Raw genomic sequence first — 21,313 nt, forward strand, 5'->3', positions numbered from 1 at the left:
AACAGCAAAGCTATTATAAAGCATGTAGGTTCTTGGGGGCTGCTGGAGGATGACTTCAGGTACTTCTTTTATATCTCTCTCAATATATTTTTTTTAAAACATTATTTATTTTATGTATTATCATTATTATTCTTTCACATGAGTTCACCAGAGAGAGGGGGAAAGTGAGAAGGCAAGCTGCCAGGTCTGAGACTTGAACCATGGTTGGTCATCTGGGAAGTCCAGCACCTGAGCCACCACGCCACCTGCTGAAAAATATGGAACGCTTCACGAATTTGCGTGTCATCCTTGCGCAGGGGCCATGCTAATCTTCTCTGTATCGTTCCAATTTTAGTATATGTGCTGCCAAAGCGAGCACTCTCTCAATATTTTTAAAAAATATTTTTAAGAATTTTATTTTTTCATTTTAATTTTTTTGAAGAATTATTTTATTTAACTTTATTTTTCAATTTGATAAGAGAGGGACAGATAGGGAGAAAATAAGAAAGCAAACCACCCAGTCTGGGACTTGAACCACAGTTGGGCTGGCCATGTGGGAGTCCAGCGCCCTTAACTGTCATGCCACCTGCTGGCCCCATTCATTTATTTTATTTTGACTAGAGTTAAAGAACGAGCAAGCAAGCCACCAGGTTCAGGACTCAAACTGTTAGCCATGCGGGCATGTCTAGTGCCTTAACAACCATGCCACTTGCTGATCCTGTACCTGTTTTCTAACATACGGTGAGCCAGGTGATGAGGTAGGAATAAGAATGGAAAGATTAATTAGCTGGATATTCAGCATATTTATTATGTCATAGTTTTTTTCTTTTTTTAAAGAATTATTTCTTATTTATTTATTTATTTAGGAAAAGTTTTTGCTGTAGGGCACATGCACTCACCAGAGAGATAGACAGAAAGCAAGAAATCACCCCTCCAGGGTGGATGGCCACGCCGCATTCCCTTCTCCTTGAATCTCCTCTCGGGATCTTGAGCACACACGCACAGACACCCGGCTTGAGTTTAAGCTGGGTCTAGGACTTGAACCGCGGTCAACTGCATGGGAGTACAGCAGCATAGCCATTACGACAACTGCTGGTCCCAGTTGTTGTTATTTTTAAAATTTGACCAGAGAGAGACAGAGAAAGGGAAAGTGAGAAAGCAAGCTGCCAGGTCCAGGCAACCATGGTTGCCTTGTGGGAGTCTAGCACCTTAACCACCATGCCACCTGCCTGCACTATGTTGTACCTTTTTAAAAAAATCATCCCTGATTGAAGTTGAAATGAATAAGAACAGGTTAGTTGCAGGAGTGGAAATACAAAATCCTTTATCCTTTTTTTTTTCTTAATGTGTTTCCATGTTGTGAGTAAAAATATCTTGTATTGCTTTTAGCCCTTTTTCTTGCTTTAGTTATTTTAGGGATACTGGTGAGTGGCAGCTTGACAGAACACTTACCAAGTTAAGGTACATTGCATGAGCTATAATTTTTGTTTCATACTCCTATTTCTCTTATTGTATTAGGTGTTTGATCTTTTAAAGAGTTCAGTTATGAAAAGCTTTAAGGATCTTCAGCTCCTCCAAGGATCAAAATTTCTTCAGAATCTAGTCCCTCAGAGATCTTGTGTTTCAACCATGATCTTGGATGTGGTAAAGAATAGGTGAGTTGGTGAGCTATGTTCAAATTAAATATAAAGTATTTAGTGTTCAAAATACAATGTGATAGACACTGTACTTCAGACCCATCAGAAAAAAAAAAAAACATGATAATGGTAATGTGAATTCAACAGATATCAAGGTTTAATCCTGCTAACAGCAATGCTATTATAATACACATAGGTCCACACTGTTCTTGATCAGCAGTGGGCCAGCAGGTGCTGTGGTGATTGAGATGCTGGACTCCCACATGGCTGACCATGGTTCAAGTCTAGGACCTGGCAGCTTGTTTCTCACCCCTACATTCCATCTCTTCCTCCCTCTGTTGAGCACATGTGCCCTGTAGCGAACTTAAAAATAACAGTAATGAGGGCCAGCAGGTGGCGTGGTGGTTAAGGCGCTGGAATTCCCACATGGCCGACCACGGTTTGAGTCCCAGACCTGGTGGCTTGCTTTCTCACTTTCCCTCTCTCTGTCTTTCTCTGGCAAAACTCATGCGAACAATAATAAATAAATAAAATAATTTAGAAAAATAATAGTAATGATAAATTACATCAATCTAAAAAGTAAAAAAAAATTTGGTCAAGCAAACTTTTTCCATATGGAAAAACCCTTGAATCTCAGGGCCTAATTTCCTAGCCACCCTGATAGCAAGAACACAAAATTGAAGTAGGTACTCCCATGGTATTACACCTATGTTCTTTCTGGTTTTCGTTCAGTGTTTTGCTATGGAGCATGTGCTTTTGCCTGAGAGACACAGAGAGGAAGAAAGTGAGAAATCACCCCACCCCCCTCAGGGGGATAGTCATGCTGCAGATCTTCCTCCTCCAGTGTTAGGATTTGGGGGCATGCATGCACAGGTGCCCCATCTGATTTTCAAGTTAGTGGATCTAGGACTGAGACTGCAAAGCCAGCCCTAGTGCCTTAACCATGCCATCTGCTGGCCAAGTTTTCTTTCTTTTTTTTTTTTTAATAAATAAAAAACATTTAGAGTTTTATTACTTTGACCATTGAAGTTTGGGGCTGATAGTTGGAGTTGAATTTTTCTTATGATTTCTGGTTTACATATATTCGATGTACATCTTTGCAGGTTATTGTTTGGTTTTTTAAAGTATGCTGACAGTGTATAGTAAGTCAAGGATATGTATATTATGCTGTGCACATTTGATAATAGTTACAATTAAAAAATGTACTGGAGGGACTAGCAGGTGGCGTGGTGGTTAAAGCGTGTCCGGCACCGTGTCCGGTGCTTTAATCACCATACCATCTACTGGGGAGAGATTTTCGCTATAGGGCGCGTGCGCTTGCCAGACAGACAGAGAGAGACATAGAGACAGAAAGTGAGAAATCACCCCCTGGGGGGATGGTCACGCCGCAATCCCTTCTCCTCCATTCTCCTCTCGGGATCTTGGGCACGCACGCACACGCACCCGGCGTGAGTTTGAAGCCACCGAGTCCGGGATGCGAACCGCGGTCAACTATGTGGGAGTCTAGTGACATAGCCATTACGCTAACTGCTGGTTCCCATTTTTTAAATTTTTTTTAAGATGTTAATTTTTTCTTGTATTTGGTGATGATTGGTTGTCTTGATATTTTCCATTAGTTTGTCTGAGCGTACAGTATCTGGTTAACACAGTGCACCTCTCCTTTCAGGCTTAAGTTCCTTTACTTGTAGATCCTATCTAGAGGCGGGTCTCTTTGTTGCTTGCTTCTCGGCATAAACTGGGAGTCCTGTGGGACCTTGGAGAAGGAAGATAAGGGAGGTGTGGGGCTGACCTGCAGCACATTGAGAGTTGGATTCCCCATGTAATCTAAGTTTTGTTTCCTTACAGTGTTCATAGTTGGGATCATGTTACTCAGGGCTTGGTTGAATTTGGCTTCATTTTAATGGACTCATATGGACCAAAGAAGATTCTTGATGGGAAAACTATGGAAACTAGCTCAGGTCCTTCTAGAATGCCAAACCAGCATGCCTGTAAGCTGGGAGCTGACATCCTGTTGGAAACATTTAAGGTGAGGTTGTAGTTTGGCAAATATTCCCTAACTTCATTTAAATGGCATTATAAGAAAGGTAAGATTTCAGCTTGGGAGTTTGAGAGGACAAGGACATTTGAGTGTGTAGCAGTTTGGCAGAGTGTGTATGACAGAGAATGAGGTGATACTGAAACATTACATAGCCAGTTTAGTAGAAAACCTCCTTTCTCATATTTTCTTCAAGTGTTTTATTTCTTCTACTTGTTTTAGCAGTAAATCATTCCTGGGTTTTGTTTTAATGCTATTCCCTTAGACAAGAAATAGTTTTGTAGGTCATTATAACACATTAACCTTGAAGAATCATGCTTATTGATTGATTGATCTTGAAGAACCCAAATGGATGATTTACTTTTATGTAACGTTACCAAACTATGACTATGATCTCAATCTTTTGAAGTGACTTTCAAAAGTTCATTTCCTTTTAAATAAAAAAAGTTGGTTAATAATTGAAGCTAAAGAACTTTGCTAGTGATTCCTCTAAGTCAACTTCGTGGCATTCAGTTGTTCATTGTAGCTACATGAGAAAAATATCTGCCAAAACATGTTATTTGGAGGCTAACCTAAATGTAAATGTAATGCTCTATCCAGAACTATGAAGTAAATGCCATAGAGTAATCCTTGAGAATTTTAAGTGTATTTAACGTTACAAATAGCTATTCTTAACAGTAATAGTTTAAAAACATAATAGGTTTTTTTAAATAGGAGAGATTTTCGCTATAGGGCGCGTGCGCTTGCCAGACAGACAGAGAGAGACATAGAGACAGAAAGTGAGAAATCACCCCCTGGGGGGATGGTCACGCCGCAATCCCTTCTCCTCCATTCTCCTCTCGGGATCTTGGGCACGCACGCACACGCACCCGGCGTGAGTTTGAAGCCACCGAGTCCGGGATGCGAACCGCGGTCAACTATGTGGGAGTCTAGTGACATAGCCATTACGCTAACTGCTGGTTCCCATTTTTTAAATTTTTTTTAAGATGTTAATTTTTTCTTGTATTTGGTGATGATTGGTTGTCTTGATATTTTCCATTAGTTTGTCTGAGCGTACAGTATCTGGTTAACACAGTGCACCTCTCCTTTCAGGCTTAAGTTCCTTTACTTGTAGATCCTATCTAGAGGCGGGTCTCTTTGTTGCTTGCTTCTCGGCATAAACTGGGAGTCCTGTGGGACCTTGGAGAAGGAAGAGAAGGGAGCTGTGGGGCTGACCTGCAGCACATTGAGAGTTGGATTCCCCATGTAATCTAAGTTTTGTTTCCTTACAGTGTTCATAGTTGGGATCATGTTACTCAGGGCTTGGTTGAATTTGGCTTCATTTTAATGGACTCATATGGACCAAAGAAGATTCTTGATGGGAAAACTATGGAAACTAGCTCAGGTCCTTCTAGAATGCCAAACCAGCATGCCTGTAAGCTGGGAGCTGACATCCTGTTGGAAACATTTAAGGTGAGGTTGTAGTTTGGCAAATATTCCCTAACTTCATTTAAATGGCATTATAAGAAAGGTAAGATTTCAGCTTGGGAGTTTGAGAGGACAAGGACATTTGAGTGTGTAGCAGTTTGGCAGAGTGTGTATGACAGAGAATGAGGTGATACTGAAACATTACATAGCCAGTTTAGTAGAAAACCTCCTTTCTCATATTTTCTTCAAGTGTTTTATTTCTTCTACTTGTTTTAGCAGTAAATCATTCCTGGGTTTTGTTTTAATGCTATTCCCTTAGACAAGAAATAGTTTTGTAGGTCATTATAACACATTAACCTTGAAGAATCATGCTTATTGATTGATTGATCTTGAAGAACCCAAATGGATGATTTACTTTTATGTAACGTTACCAAACTATGACTATGATCTCAATCTTTTGAAGTGACTTTCAAAAGTTCATTTCCTTTTAAATAAAAAAAGTTGGTTAATAATTGAAGCTAAAGAACTTTGCTAGTGATTCCTCTAAGTCAACTTCGTGGCATTCAGTTGTTCATTGTAGCTACATGAGAAAAATATCTGCCAAAACATGTTATTTGGAGGCTAACCTAAATGTAAATGTAATGCTCTATCCAGAACTATGAAGTAAATGCCATAGAGTAATCCTTGAGAATTTTAAGTGTATTTAACGTTACAAATAGCTATTCTTAACAGTAATAGTTTAAAAACATAATAGGTTTTTTTAAATACTTTCTTAAAACTAGTGAGGTTCCATTTGATTTGATATAGATGTTGGCTTTATCAAGGCATCAATAGAGCATATAAATTGCTACTAAATCACAATCTGAGGTCTGAAAGAAATTAGCTCACTCCTTAGAGTAATCAAGTAAGAATTCTAACTAAAATTCAAGCAAAAATTCAGAATAGCTCTTTGGACAACTGCTATACTTCTGTAAGATTTTTTAGGTTTCCAGAAATTTTCATGGGCTTTTAAATTTTAATTTTTAGAATAAAAGTTTTGTGTTCTGTCAAATACAGATAGATTTGGCATGTAATGGTTATCTATGTAGAATTATTCCTGTTTTGATGCTGGTCCTTATATGTAGCAATACTTTCATATGATCTGTACTTTTAGGTTAATAAACATGATATATACTCTGCTAATAAGTTATCTGAGCATAGAACGAGGGGAGAGTTGAGTAAATATCTTTACGAATGATTCACATCAAATTCTGATTTGTCTGTGAAATAAAACTTTTACTCATACCCACACTGCTTCATACTGCATAACACGGATTAGCACCCTTCCAAGCTGAGGTCACTCAACAATACTGTATTGGTTCTATTCTTTCTAGATCCATGAGATGATCAGACAAGAAATTCTGGAGCAAGTCCTCAACAGGGTTGTTACCAGAACATCCTCTCCCATCAGTCATTTCTTAGGTATTGAATGATTGAAGTTCTTAGGAATATTTTCATTTAAGTGTCAGAAGGATTTGGTCCTGGAAAAAGTTTTTTAACGATAAAAGTTTCATGTAGTGTCTTTGGTTATGGTGCCAATAAAACATAACTTACGGTCATCCATGGTTGTCAAGAAGGGAGCTGTTAATTTAGTTGGGAGTGTTTAACTAACGGGTAAAACTTGCATTTTATGTAAATGCGCTCTCTTTACTTTCAGAAGTTCTCAAGTAAGTGCTGTCCTTATGCTGCTCCTTGCTAAATTTCTGGTCTCTTAACTCCTGACCTTTTGACTTAACAAACTTTCTTCTTTGGTGACTTCCGAGTTTGTTGTATTTAATTTATATCTCTTACTATCTAAATTCACTGGCCTTTTTTCATGACCAGTTTTGTTGTTGTTTAAGAATTACTTATTTTATTTTAATTTTCTCTGGGGCACATGCATTCACAAGAGAGAGACAGAAAGAACAAGAGTGAGAACTCAAGAAAGCAAGCTGCCAGGTCTGAGACTTGAACCGCGGTCTGACCATGTGGGAGTCCTACACTTTAACCACAACTTCACCTGCCTTTTTTATTTTTAGGGTGCTTTTTTTTTACCTAAGGACACATGAGCTCACTAGAAAGAGAGTGGGGAATCACCTCTCCGTGGGGATAGCCATGCCACAATCCCTTCTCTATTCTCTTGGAATTTTGGGCACACACACATGCCCAGCATGTTTTTCAGTCCACTGGGTTCAGGACGAGTTGGCCATGTGGGATTTAGCACCTTAACTGCCATACCACCTGCTGGCCCCTCATCACCAGTTTTCTTAATTTTTCTGTATTAGTCAACACCCAGGGAGTTTAAAACTCCCCTAAAACTTTTTCATAACTTCTTTGATAACTGTAATTCTCCGCCTCTTATCCCGCCTATGATTATATTTCTTTTATTCTACTTTTCCCCACCTTCCTTTACAGCTTTGAGGTACAGTAATCTCCACTTACTTAAGGCATTACAGTATGACTTCTGACATGTGTACCATCACCACAGTCAAGTCGAATGTATCTGTTTCAAAGGTTTCCTGGTGCCTCTATCCTTAGGCTGTTTTCAGTGTTTGGCTGTTACAAATAAAGCTACCATGAGCATTCATGTATACACATCATTGTGTGGATTTCTGCATCGTTTCTCTTAAAAAATCACCTAGTAGTAGACTGGGTGTATTTTTTTTAAATTTTATTTATTCATTTATTTGTTTTAATTTGACCAGAGAGAGACAGAGAAAGAGAGAGAGCGAAAGTGAGAAAGCAAGCCACCAGGTCCAGGACTTGAACTGTGGTCAGCCATCTGGGAGTGTCCAGCACCTTAACCACTGTGCTACCTGCTGGTCCCCTGGGTGTTTTCTATAGTAGCTATGTTTTAATAGTTTAAGAAACTGCTGAATTGTTTTTCAAAGCAGTTGTACTATTTTATGTTTCTATTGGCAGTGTTTCCAGTTGCTTCCCATTGTCACCAGTACTTGATATGGTTGGTCGTTAATTTTAGACATTCTAATAGTTCTTAGAATTGTTGTTCTAAAGTCACAGACTAGTCACTTTTTTGTCCCTTTCAATTGTACTAGGGCTGCTTAAGGCAGTGCAGATGAGTCTTCTGGCTCTTAAGTAACTTACCAGAATGGAGCTGTTAAGTCCAGTGCACTTTTTTATAAATATATATGCTATTCCCTTGAGTTTGAAGTAAAACTTTGTATTATGGGGCCAATAGGTGGCATGGTGAAGGTGCTGGACTCCTACATGACTGACCATGTTTTGAGTCCGAGATCTAGTGGATTGCTTTCTCACCTCCCCGTGCCCTCCTGCCCCCATCTCTGGCCAAATCTAAAAATAGTAAATTGTGTGTATGTGTTACAGGGGCTGGTGGGTGGCATGGTGAAGGGTGGTGGACTCCCACATGGCTGACTGTAGTTTGGCAGCTTTCTCTCCCTCTCCCTCCCCTCCCCCTTTCCCTCTCTGGTCAAAATAAAATATACAGTCAGGATAATTCTTTTTTTAAAATTATTTATTGTTGTTATTTTTAATTTGACTAGAGAGAGAGAGGGAAAGTGAGAAAGCAAGCCGCCAGGTCTCGGACTCAAAACAGTCAGCTAAGCTGGGTGGGAGTCTCGCACCTTAACCACTGTGCCACCTGCTGGCCTGATGGGTTTCTCTCTTTTGGACCGTTCATTTTTGTAGGCTTGTACTATGACAGAAGCCGAAAGTATCCTGGTTACATTGGCTGGAGACAAAGTATAGAGGATCAGTAGAAATGTGATTTATTTGAGATAGGAATGTAGACCTTTTGCTATTTCTTCTCCCTGTGATTTATTTTCCTGTGATTTCAAATATGTTGTTCAAGGCAACTAATTATAGATTTTGTTTTTCAGACCTACTTTCAAATATCATCATATATTCCCCCTTAGTTCTTCAGAGTTGTTCTTCTAAAGTCACAGAAACTTTTGACTATTTGTCCTTTCTGCCTCTTGCGACTGTCCAGGGGCTGCTTAAGGCAGTGCAGGTAAGTCTGACTCCAAAGTAGCTTGCCAAACTGAAGTTTAATTCTCTAATAGAAGTCTGATGCATTTCTTACTATATGTGCGGATCTGAGAAATCCTGTTCTCCTTGAGTCTGAAATATAGCACTTTGGATTAAAAGGGTGAGAGTTATTTCCTAAGAACCAGACTGTTTTCCAAGTTTAGTGCCTCTTTATAGCACTGTTCTCTCTCCCTTGACTCATTTTTTTCATTTTGTGAAGTAGTCAAAAGTCTTGTAGAAAATTATGGAGCGGGGCCAGAAGGTAGTGTGGCAGTTAAGGCACTGGATCCCACATGACCAACTGCGTGATTCACATCCCAGATCTGGCAGCTTGAAAAACATGCCAGATGCAGGACCAGAAGATAGCATGATGGTTACATCTCTGAATTCCCACATAGTTAACCACAGTTCGAGTCTTGGACCCTGTAGTTTAAAACTCATACCAGGAACATGGTGTGTATGTGCCTAAAATCCCAAGAGGTAATTTCTTGCTTTCTGTCTCTCTGACAAGCACACACACCCTATAGCAAAAATCTCTCTCTCTCTCTCTCTCTCTCTCTCTCTCTCTCTCTGTTTTGTTTTTTAAAAAGGGGACCAAGAAATGGTGTAATGTAAATGATGTAATGGTTACATCATTTGACTCCCATGTAGTTGACCATGGTTCAAGTCCTGGACCCGATGGTTTTAAACCTCACACCAGGTGCATGTGCGTGTGTGCCCAAGATTCTAAGAGAAGAATGAAGGAGAAGGGATTGCAGTGTGGCCATCCCCTCAGGGGGATGATTTCTCTCTCTCTCTCTTCCTCTCCCCCTCCTCCAGCAAGCGCACAGACTCCATATAGCAAAAATCTCTCTCTTAAAAAAAAAAGAAAGAAAAGAAAAACAGGCACATGTGCATACATGCCCCAAATCCTTAAAGTAAAATGGAGGAAAAGGGATTGAGGCATAGCCATTCTCCTGGGGCAGTTTCTCACTTTTCCCTCACCCAGTCTCCAAAAAGCACATACCTCATAGCAAAAAAGACTACAAAATAAAAGGGATTGAGTGTGACAGGTTTACAGAGGCAGTCACAACCAGTTTTAATTATTAGTGTTTCATAGTATACTGCTGCCTTAATAATAACCACCAAACATACGTGTGTATACATACACGTGTGTGTGTACACAAAAACCACCAAACCAAAGTTCCTATGTAAGTTGGACACTAGTGTACACCTGTTTTCCGAGCTACTCAGGAAGTTGAGGCAGAAGAATCACAAATTTGAGGCCAGCCTGGGCAGCTCAGGAAGAACTTGTGTCGTCTTTTTCTCTGTGTGTGTGTATTTATATATTTATGTTTATATTTTTGGGGGATGGGGAATGTCCATACACATGCCCAGCATCATTTACAAGCCACCTGAGCCCAGGATTTGAACCGTACCATTGACCACGTGGGCTCCAGTACCTTAACCTCACACGCCCTGCTGGCCCTGAGAAGTTCCTTGTAAAATCCAATAGGTAATAAATAGGATTAGGTAGAAATGAGCTAAGGCTAATGGGCAGACTTGCTCGTTTTTTAACCACTGATTCTTCTCTCAGCCTCTTCTCAAAGTCAGCATGTCAATGAGAGACTCCTTGATACTTGTGCTTCGGAAAGCCATGTTTGCCAGGTATGTAGCATCCCTTGAGATAATAGGAGGTGATGCCTTCTTATGTTGAAGGTAGGTGTCATCCCTGCCGTCTCCCTGTAATACCTGTTCTCATTCCCCGAATAAGAATAACGACTGAGAGCAAGATAGAAAAAGCACAGGTAGTGTCATGGGTTAAGTATGTAGTGAAAAAGGTCAGCTGAATTCCTGTATTGGTAGTTGCTTTGGACAGCTAAAGCTGTTACATTATTTTGAATATATAAATATACTTTGTTTTGCTCCACGCTTTGTTGTGTATGTATATTCCTTCTCTGTAAAGAACTGGCTATATTCTTCTTATCCAGAAGTGTGCTTCTATGAAATTAATCCTGTTTGTTAACTTCTCTATTCCTGAGCTAGCCAGCTTGATGCCCGAAAATCTGCAGTGGCTGGGTTTTTGTTACTCCTGAAAAACTTCAAGGTTTTAGGCAGCCTGGCATCCTCTCAGTGCAGTCAGTCTATTGGTGTCAGTCAGGTAAGACCTGTTCACACTAACTGAAAATATGTGCATCGATACAGAAGTCAGTGATACGCAAGCGATTTTATTTCTGTTATGGTTATAAGAATGATCCCAGAACTGAGTCTGATGATCATGTTGGTATTGGCCAGCACTTACTGAGAGCAAAGTTGCTGTATCCTAGACTGTGCTATCTGTTGTAGTATGGTAGCCTGAGTGTGGCTGTTGAACACTTGATTGAAATGTGGCTACTCTAGATTCCGTTGTGCTGTAGGTAGAATTCATGTAGGGTTTTGAAGATTTCATGTGAAATAAGAGAATATTACCAAAACTCAATTTTTTATATCGATTACATGTTGAGATGATATTTTAGATTATGTTAAGTTAAATAACATTGACTTCACCTATTTTTACTTTTTTAGTGCGGCTACTAAAAAAAATTAATTACATAAGTAGCTTGGACTTGGAGGTCATATTTCTGTTGGACCACACTGTGCTAGACACTGCTTAAATGTTTTTTATTCTTATTTTATTTGTCATATTCATCCTATGAAGCTAGATACTGTTATCTCTGTTTTTGTTTTTAATTTGCCAGAGGGTATTTGCCCTCATTAGAGAGAGGGAGAGAGAGAAAGCACTTCTTCTAAGGAATGGTCACATACCATAATCCCTTAACTCTCCCTCCTTTTGGGACTTTGGGCATGCTTGCATTTGGTTTGTTTTCAGGCTGTGTCCATGGCTTGAACCACACAGTTGACCATATTGGATCCAGTCACCTTAGCCACCAACTGGCCCTTATTTTCCTTTTTAAAACAAGCCAGTCAGTTTATTTATTATGCATATTCACATCTATTAAACCTTATAATCTGACGAAATGTTTTATCTTGGTAAGATAAAACATGGCCTGGCTTCTCTTCCTTTCAGGTGTATGTGGATGTCCATAGCCGTTACAATTCTGTTGCCAATGAAACGTTTTGCCTTGAGATCATGGATAGTTTGAAGAGATGCTTAAGCCAGCAGTCTGATGTTCGACTCATGCTCTATGAGGTAAGTCAGAAGTGTAAGGGATATACCAGTCTCCTCACACACATTTTAATAATTTTTAAATCTTTTCTAGAGGGAGATCTTTGCTGCGGGTTTTTGCATTCACTAGCGAGATAGAGAGACAGAAAGCAAGAAATCTACTCTCCCCAACCCCTCCCAGGCAGGGTGGCCACACCACAATCTCTTCTTTTCCATTCCCCTTTTGGGATCTTGGGCATGCACGCACATGCATCTGGCACGAGTTTTAATTTACTAAGTCTGGGGACTTGAACCACAGTCAACTACGTGGGAGTCCAGCGACATAAACATTATGCCATCAGGTATAATCTTTGCACAGAAATCTTTCTGGTGGAATTCCATTTTCCCCCTACTTTTTGCAATTGTTTTACTCCTAATTCATTAGAACTTGGTTTTATTCATTTATTTTTTTGAGACTAAGCTTTATTAAAATTACTTTTCAAGAATATCTTTCATACTGTGGTAATGTAGGAACAAACTTGGGCTCATAGACTTTTGAAATGAAGTAATCTTCAGTGATGTTGATCAGGAAATTCTTTCATTAGTGGGATTTCTCCAGTCACCCGAATTGTATCACCTGGGAATATTCTGGACTTTTCAACGACATGTGATTTTGTATTCTCGTGATACTTGAGGTAATAATGAATAATCTAGGCAGATAAAAGCATGTGAGTAACAGCAAAGATAGTGTCAGGTTGTTATATAGACCATGTTCGGGGTGGGGAGGCGGATCCTATTTTTCAAAAATCTTATTCCAAAATTCCTCCAAAGGCCACAGCCAGTGGAGGAAGCAGCTACTGAGGGCTCAGCTCCTAGTCTTTTAGCCGTGATCTTGTAAGCTCCCACAGCTGCTGCAACCAAAGTTTCTCATCCAGGAAGTACCACAACATGTCAACAGCCCCCAGAACTTGGTTTTAGAATCTTACTTTTTTTTTCTTTTGGAGAGGTTTTTGCTATAGGGTGTGTGCCCTCACCAGAAAGACAGGGAGAGATGGAGAGACAGAAAGTGAGAAATCGCCACCCAGGGAGAATGGCCACATCATAATCCCTTCTCCTCTTGGGATCTTGGGCACACACATGCGCCCGGTGTGAATTTAAGCCAGGACTCAAACCATGGCCAACTATGTGGGAGTCTAGCAACATAACCATTACACCATCTGTTGGTCCCTCCTAAAATCAATCTTTCTTTCTTTCTTTTTTTGAGAGGTTTTTGCTGTAGGGTGCATGTGCTCTCCAGAAAAAGACAAAGACAAAGAGGGGACCAGCAGGTGGCGTGGTGGTTAAGGCGCTGGACACTCCCACATGGCCGACCATGGTTCAAGTCCTAGACCTGGTGGCTTGCCTTCTCACTTTCCCTCCCTCTCTCTCTCTCTGTCTGTGTCTCTCTGATCAAATTAGAATAAATGAATGAATAAATAAAAATAAATAATTAAAAAGAAAAAAGAAAGAGACAGAAAGTGAGAAATCACCACCCAGGGGGGATGCCATGCCATAATCCCTTCTCCATTCTCCTCTCACAATCTTGGGCACGCACACACACGAGACCGGCGTGAGTTTAAGCCACTGAGTCCCACACTCAAACCAGAATCTACTACATGGGAGTCCAGCAACATAGCCATTACGCCAACTGCTGGTCCTGAATCTTACTTTTTATTAAGTCTTCCTTTCAAAACATTTCACTTAGTTTTGGGTTTTGATTTTTCTTTTTGCTTAGTTTTCATTTTATTTATTTATTTTTTAGATTTTTACTATAGGGTATGTGTGCTCACCAGAGAGATAGAAATTGAGAAATCCTTCCCTGGGGGATGTTTACACTGCAATCCCTTCTCCATTCTTCTCTTGGGATTTTGCGCATATACGTGCCTGGCATGAGTTTTAAACCTCCAGGTCTGGTACTTGAACTGCAGTCCACTATATGGGAGTCCAGCAACATAACCATTATGCCATGTGCTGGTCCCTTTTGTTTTTATAGAAAGTTTTTTTGAGATCATGCTTTTTTTTTTTTTTTTTTTTTTTTTTTTTTTTTTACCTCTTTTTTTGTTTTTAAATTTTTTTTTTTTTTTTTTTTTTTTTTTTTTTTTTTTTGTTATACCCATTTTTATGTACTTTGTGAAGACTTATATGCCCAAGTAGGGAAAACAAAAACTCAATTTCTCCTTTTATAAACACATGTCACATCCCAAAATGTTTACGGATTTCTCCCTACCTGGAAACAAGCAATCAGTTCTGCAGGGGGCACTAGCTAGTCCTCTGAATCAGTTCATTCTGATGCTATCTGTGTACCTATAGATAGCATCAGGTACTGGTTGAGGTCTTTATCCCAAGACTGCCTTCCATTTCAGACATCAGTCACGTGTCTAGGCCTCTGGAACTTCTGACCGACCAGGTATAAGTTGGAGTTCTCATGACTCCTTCTTCAGGATTAATTAATTTGATAGAGCAGCTCACAACTGAGGGGAACATTTAAGTTTGACAGTTTATTAAAAATATTGTTTTTCTTTGTTCATGAGGTTTTTTTGTTTTTTCTTTAAGAATTTTTTTTTTAACTTTATATATTTTAATTTGACCAGAGAGGGGCAGAGTGAGAGAAAAGGGGAAAGTGAAAAAGCAAGCCACCAGGTCCGAGACTCTAACCATGGTCGGTCCAGTGCCCCTAACAATCATGCCACCTGGTGGCCCCTGTTCACGAGTTTTTGTAAGCATACATGTGAGAGAAAGTAGGAGAGGAAGATGAGTACCCTCCACAAGATGTGGTAACACCACGGTCTCCCTTCTCCAATATTTCAGCCTATCAGACTTTTGGGCATGCATGCATGTGCCCAGCATGTTTCAGGCAGACCAGGCTGAGAAATAAACCACATTTGCCATGTGGGATCAAGCTTCTCTAGAGTAACATGTACTGCTGTGCCATGGAGCTGGCGCTGTAAAGGATATTTTTCAAGGATACAAACATACAGCTAGCTGGGGTACAAATATAACTAGATGAAATGCTTACAGCCAGGTCTGGAAAAGCTGTGAGTGCAGAAACTTCTGTCCTTGTAGATTTGGGGTGCACCAGCCTCTCAACTTGGAATGTATTTGTGTTTACTTCCCAGCAAGCCTCCTTGTGTTCAGCTATGTAGAGGCTCTCTGAACTCTGGAGGTTTTTATAGAGACCTAAGTGCAGAAGCATGATTGAGGCATGGACAGCTGTGGAGAAATTGATTGATGTTAAGCAGTTATTAAAAGGGATATTATCTAATGCTAACAGCCATTGAGGAAGCACACGACCTATCGAACCTTCTTGGCTTCTCTGCAGCCTTCCTTCCTCCCAGGTATGGGACAGGCCCCTGCCAGAATAGGGTCTTAGGATTTAAGAGAAATACCCTAAAAGGGAAGGCTGCTAATATAAAACGAGAGAAAAGAATAGAGGCCTGGGACATTCCCTGACTGTGGAGTGGCAGAGTACTGCAAAGTCACAGTGACCCAGCACTTATAAATTCTGAGGATTAGTCAGATTGTTAATCCAGTTCTCAGTGATCAGATCTCTTTATATAAATAATCTAAATTTTGTGAATTCTCTCTCTCTAGCAAATGTGTTCTCCATCTTTATAAAAGAACAAGAATAAGATAAATGATATTTTGAAGTTAGGATTGTCCAAATCACTAGTATCTGTTAAAGAGCTTATTTGTTCTCTGTTTGATTCCCCTTAGGGATTTTATGATGTTCTCCGAAGGAACTCTCAGCTGGCTAGCTCAATCATGCAGACTCTGCTGTTACAGGTAAAATACAGTTTTATGGATATAGGGAAATGAGATATTGAGACGCTGAGATGTGATTGATGTTTTGCAGCCCACGTCCAACTAGGACACTGGTACACTGTGAATGTGCCTGTGGTACGTCGTGGTATTCTGGGTGGTTTTAGCCAGTGATCTCTTGCCTGTCATATTGCCGTCAGCTAGCAGTTATCCCTGAGTTAACACTCTGCATCCTAAGTCACAGAAACATTGGGAAGAACCATTTGTACAAAGGCAGCTATCAGCAACATATATGCTCATTTTTCATTTCTAAAAAAGATCTGGACAGTGAAATACTGACCTTTTTTTGCGGGGTGGGGGTTGCTATAGGGTGTGGGCACTCGCCAGAAAGAGAGACAGAGATAGAAAGCGAGAAATCACCTCCCACAAGGGATGGCCAAACCACAATCCCTTCTCTTCCATTCTCCTCTCGGGATCTTGGGTACGCACACACACATGCCCAGCGTGAGTTCAAGCCACCTAGTCCAGGAGTCGAACCCTGGTCAACTACATGGGAGTCCAGTGACATAGCCGTTACGCCAACTGCTGGTCCTGATGTTGACATCTTTTAAATCTGGGTGACATACTTGAGAATCTGTACTTCTCAACTCATGAAATATTTCAAAGAAACATCAAGAGAATTCAAATGGAGAATGTCTAGTATAAAAATCTTTGACTCTCTTAAGGACATTTATTCATTAGGTGTTAACTTGATTCTTTTTTTTTTTTTTTTGTAACTAAGAACAGTTTGCATGCCATGAAATATTTATGTTCTCTACCAAGAGGGTTTCTCTCGTGTCTCTTATTTTGCTAGACATAGGAGCATTTGTTTTCTTACTGTTCTTTCTTTGTTTTAATTTTGCTGAAGAAGCTCCATTTGAAATTAAGGTCTCAGAAATGTAGAAATGATTGAAAGGTTCTGTGCTGTCCAGCAAAAGGCTTTTACTGTGGGTTGGCTCGGTGGTAATGAACTGCCCAAGAAAAGCCGTATCTCACCTGGTAACCACTGTTTAAATCCCTACCTGGTTAGCCTGAAGCACACCAAGCATGTGTACAAGTGCCCAAGACCTGATTGGCCAGAGGACTGGAAGAATGGGATTGTGGCATGACCAGAACCCGTGGATGTTCGTCATTATCTCTCTTTCTCCCTCTTTTCCCCGGCCCCTCTCACTCACATGTGTATATGCACATGCTCTATCACGAATAAAGAAAAAGAAAGGCTTTTCATGGAGCATTGGCCTGATCCTATATAAAATTTACATGCTGTTATCTATACTATATCTTTCAAACTGTGATGATAAACCCATCTTACTGGGTTGTCAGAAAAGTCATGATGCATTTTTACTTAGAAAAAAATACATCACGTATTTCTAAACAACCCAATACTTCTACACATTAAACAGGAATGGAAAATTCTGTTCAAAGCAATGCTTCTCAACTCAGGTTAATATACCTAACAGTAAAATACTGCAGACTTCAAAACTAAAAGAAGATAAATAATAGCTAACTTATTGGGGATCAAGGGGCAGGGAGGGTGGTGGAAGCATCCCTTTTAAAAAAGAAGAAAAAGCTAACTTTTTTGTTTCAGCTCTATATTGAAGTAATATTTGAAGCACTTCACATATTGTCATGTTTAATTCTTACACAGCTTTACATGTTTATATTGATATTACCTCCCATTTTTCAGATGCAGCCCCAAGGTATGGGTATCTTTATCAAAATCAATAAGTGCTGACACTAGGATTTTGGAGTCTTTGTTCTCTCTCTTTTTTTTTTTTAAGATTTATTTAGTTTTATTTATTATTTTTGAATTTGACCAGAGAAAGACGGGGGAGGGAGGAGGTATAGTGAGAAAGCAAGTGGCTAGGTCCAGGACTCAAACCATGGTCGGCCATGTAGGAGTCCAGAGCCTTAACCACCATGCTACCCGTCAGCCCCTAGAATCTTTATTCTTAATCACCAAGCTATGCTAAAAATGCTTATTGCCCATGTAAGTTTAGGGATTGGTATGAGGGAGTATGATAAAGTTGGAGTAGAAAGACGACCCTCATCAGTTCCATGCCCAAATCAAGGGCAAGGGATGTGGGCAAGCCAGAGCAATACAGATTCTAACATGTTGTTCTTCGGGGTTCAGTAAGGTGCCATTAAAGGGAGCATATGATAAGTTACAGAAGGGAACGACATGAGCCGTAATGTCCTCCATTTTCTTTATACAGTTAAAGCAGTTCTATGAACCAAAATCTGATATACTGCCTCCTCTGAAATTAGAAGCTTGTTTTCTGACCCAAGGAGATCAGGTCTCTCTACAAGAACCACTGGTGAGAGTTTTATTCCTCCTATAATCATTATTTTTACAGTTAAGGGTAGGGTTGATCTTCATAAAGAGATAACCTTTCTTTGTTTTGTTTTGTTTTTCTTTGTAAACTCTATTCTGGTTTTTCTATTCAGGTTTTACTCTAGATCTTCCCTGCTTACCATTTCTGACCTGGTATCACCTTGGATCTATTGTTAGGGTATCTCCATATTAACCTTTACTAAATTAAGGCATTCACTAGTTTCTCTCAAGAAACATCTTCTCTCTCATTTATGGATCTTTCATCTGTGTTACTGTATACAGTAAACAAATACTCTGGATTTTGAAGGGGGAGCTACTTAGGAGATAAACCTAGGGGACTTGTTTCATTAGTCTGGAGGGAGTAAATGATTAAGGTGGAGCTAGTTAAAACTGAAGAGAGGGGCTAGGACAGGTTAATTTCCTATTGTTATCTAGCCCCAGAAAACAAGGAAGAGAAGATAAACATTGAAACTCCCCACCTCATATCACTTTAGAACTCACGGCAGGAGAAAGCAAGGCTCCTTTAATGGTTATAACCTGCCTTCATTTGTGTGCCCCCCGGCCACGAAATACCCTCAGCTTATGTCTGGGATGCTGTGTTGGTCTCCCATAGATCCTCTCAACCTCAACTCCTATCTTTTGAATCCCCTAGGATTCAAAGGATTTAACTTTTCAACTTTGCTCCAGAGGTGTTTGTATCAGACCAGAGGTAGCTTATCTGACGTTGCATTCTGAGATACCAGGAAAAGGTTTAGAAAACAATGCCTTTGTTCAGTTAGTTTTTCAGGTGCACTTTTGTTCATTCAGATGGACTTAATTGTGATGCTAATTAAGAACTTACCTTAGCCTTATAATTTGTTGATTATGAATAGCTTTATGGGTTCTTTAACATCAAAAATACTAATTTTCTTAATTTTTTTATTTTCTTCTTCTTCAACACAGGATCATCTGCTGTGCTGTATTCAGCATTGTTTGGCCTGGTATAAGAGTAAAGTGAAGCCCCTACAGCAGGGAGATGAAGAGGAAGAAGAAGAGGGATTCTACCAAGAGCTAGATGATATATTGGAGTCTATTACTAATAGAATGATTAAGAGTGAGCTAGAAGACTTTGAACTGGTAATTGTTACACCTTCAGCTATATTGAAAAATGTTTTTAGTTTTCTAAATACATTATTTTTAAAGAATTATTTATTTGATTCCATTTCTTATTTTTTAATTTGACCAGACAGAGAAAGGTAAAGCAAGAAAGCAAGCTACCAGGTCCAGGACTCTTAACTATGGTTAACCATGTGGGAATCCATCATCTTTTAACCACCACACCAGCTTGCCAGCTCCAATAATGGTTTTGTTTTGTTTTGTTTTGTTTTGTTTTGTTTTGTTTGTAGCTTATTAATCCTCCCCCCAAGGGTGATTATGTACAGGGATTCCTTTTATTTGATTTTGAGATTGACAGACAAAATTAGTGAAGAGAAATTAGAAATTGGTCTGTCCCAAATGGGCGGAATATGTGGAAGGAGGAGGGGCTTGTAGGTTATAGGTGGGTTCCACAATTCCTAGGTTGGTGATTGGAAGGGAGGATCTGTGTCCTGGGAAGAGATTCATAAATCTACGTCTCAAGGAAAGGGAAGTTCTGTGTCTTGAGAAGAGGTTAGGAAAAGAATATACTGTAATTGGTTGAATATACATCTCAAAGATACCATGCCAGGGACAGGATGCAGGAAGAATCCTGTTAAATGGAAAAAATGGTCTGTGAAAGTTTGTGGGCATGACTCCCCCTAGGCCCTCTGGAAAGGACTTTGAAAAATAGGAAAAAGCAGTCAGACTTGTCCACAGTCCCCCCTGTTGACCAAAAATTATTCCTCTGAATGCATGTGTAGGCCACAAAATTGACAGGTCCCACATTGCTAGGAAGTCTCCATCTCTAGGAGTCAAGTCCCAGGGTGCTAGGAAGGCTCATCCCTAGGAGACAGGTCCCATGACACTAGGAAGGCCCATCCCTACTAGTCAAATCCACTGTTACAGGCAGTGGAGTCCAAATCTCCCCTAAGGAGAGGCTTGGAGCTGGAGAGGGCACAAAGGGCCCACTGCTGGTACCAGGCACTGGGTTCGAAGTGTCCCCTTGGGAAGATCTCTGGTTTGTCTATGATCCCTTCGTGGTTGCCATCTTGTTGACAGAAAATAATCAACTCTAAAAATTAATAATTAATACGGTTTATTTCCAAGCAGAATATGAGTGACCTAGGCCCAGAAAAGAGGCATACATGCCTTTCTCCTAGCTTATTATTTTTTATCTTCTGTCTTTTTAGGATAAATCAGCAGATTTTTCCCAGAACACTGGTATTGGCATCAAAAATAATATCTGTGCTTCTCTTGTGATGAGTATTTGTGAGGTTCTAATAGAATATAATTTTTCCATAAGTAATTTCAGGTAAGGTATTATGATAATTCACTTAGAATTTGATGAATACTTCATTTTATGTGTTTATTTTTACTCTAACAATATGTTGGACACCAAATATGCCGAAGACTGTGGCACTATCTCTTAAATGGACATCTAACCTAAGACAGAGCTGTGTTCTTTCCATCAGAGCACGCCAAAGCATATACCAGTCAGGCCTGTGAATGTTGCCCCTCTAGCAGGTTCTCATTTATTTAAATTTCTCTAGACCCTGAACATAAGAACCCCTGGGGCTAATAGAGATACTCTGATTGGTGGTAAAATTTGACTTTCATGCTGTGCACTGAGTGGTGGGAATGCGTTGAGTGCATTGAGTAGGGGAGAGGAAAATAGCCCAGGTAGATTGTGACCATGCATTTATAATGTTATATCTAAAATACAACATTTAGGAAGAATTGTGATTTCCTTATTACTGTATGTAAAAGTAAACCTCGATATTCTGATGCTTGTCCTTAGTGGTCTCTTTTTTCCTTTTATG

At 39.8% G+C, this 21,313-nt stretch overlaps 1 protein-coding gene, 1 non-coding gene and 1 pseudogene across 2 annotated transcripts in view; 1 reads left to right on the forward strand and 2 right to left on the reverse strand.

Annotated features, from left to right (window-relative positions):
* FANCI (FA complementation group I) overlaps window positions 1-21,313 on the forward strand; it is an 86,243-nt gene that overhangs the window by 41,755 nt on the left and 23,175 nt on the right. The window contains exons 12-22 of the mRNA XM_006152788.2: window positions 1,498-1,634; window positions 3,462-3,642; window positions 6,432-6,519; window positions 8,934-9,064; window positions 10,658-10,728; window positions 11,107-11,221; window positions 12,128-12,250; window positions 15,959-16,027; window positions 18,259-18,360; window positions 19,320-19,493; window positions 20,684-20,805. Of these exons, the coding sequence (XP_006152850.1) occupies window positions 1,498-1,634; window positions 3,462-3,642; window positions 6,432-6,519; window positions 8,934-9,064; window positions 10,658-10,728; window positions 11,107-11,221; window positions 12,128-12,250; window positions 15,959-16,027; window positions 18,259-18,360; window positions 19,320-19,493; window positions 20,684-20,805 (1,313 nt within the window). The remainder of the gene's footprint in view (window positions 1-1,497; window positions 1,635-3,461; window positions 3,643-6,431; window positions 6,520-8,933; window positions 9,065-10,657; window positions 10,729-11,106; window positions 11,222-12,127; window positions 12,251-15,958; window positions 16,028-18,258; window positions 18,361-19,319; window positions 19,494-20,683; window positions 20,806-21,313) is intronic.
* LOC114008600 (U6 spliceosomal RNA) lies at window positions 252-358 on the reverse strand. The gene has a single exon (XR_003550117.1). It is a non-coding gene; the product is annotated as a U6 spliceosomal RNA (small nuclear RNA).
* Window positions 12,778-13,155, reverse strand: LOC114008587 (NADH dehydrogenase [ubiquinone] 1 beta subcomplex subunit 6 pseudogene; annotated as a pseudogene).

The sequence above is a fragment of the Tupaia chinensis genome, unplaced genomic scaffold (assembly GCF_000334495.1).
Source record: "Tupaia chinensis unplaced genomic scaffold, TupChi_1.0 Scaffold000359_1, whole genome shotgun sequence".
Lineage (NCBI taxonomy): Eukaryota > Metazoa > Chordata > Mammalia > Scandentia > Tupaiidae > Tupaia > Tupaia belangeri.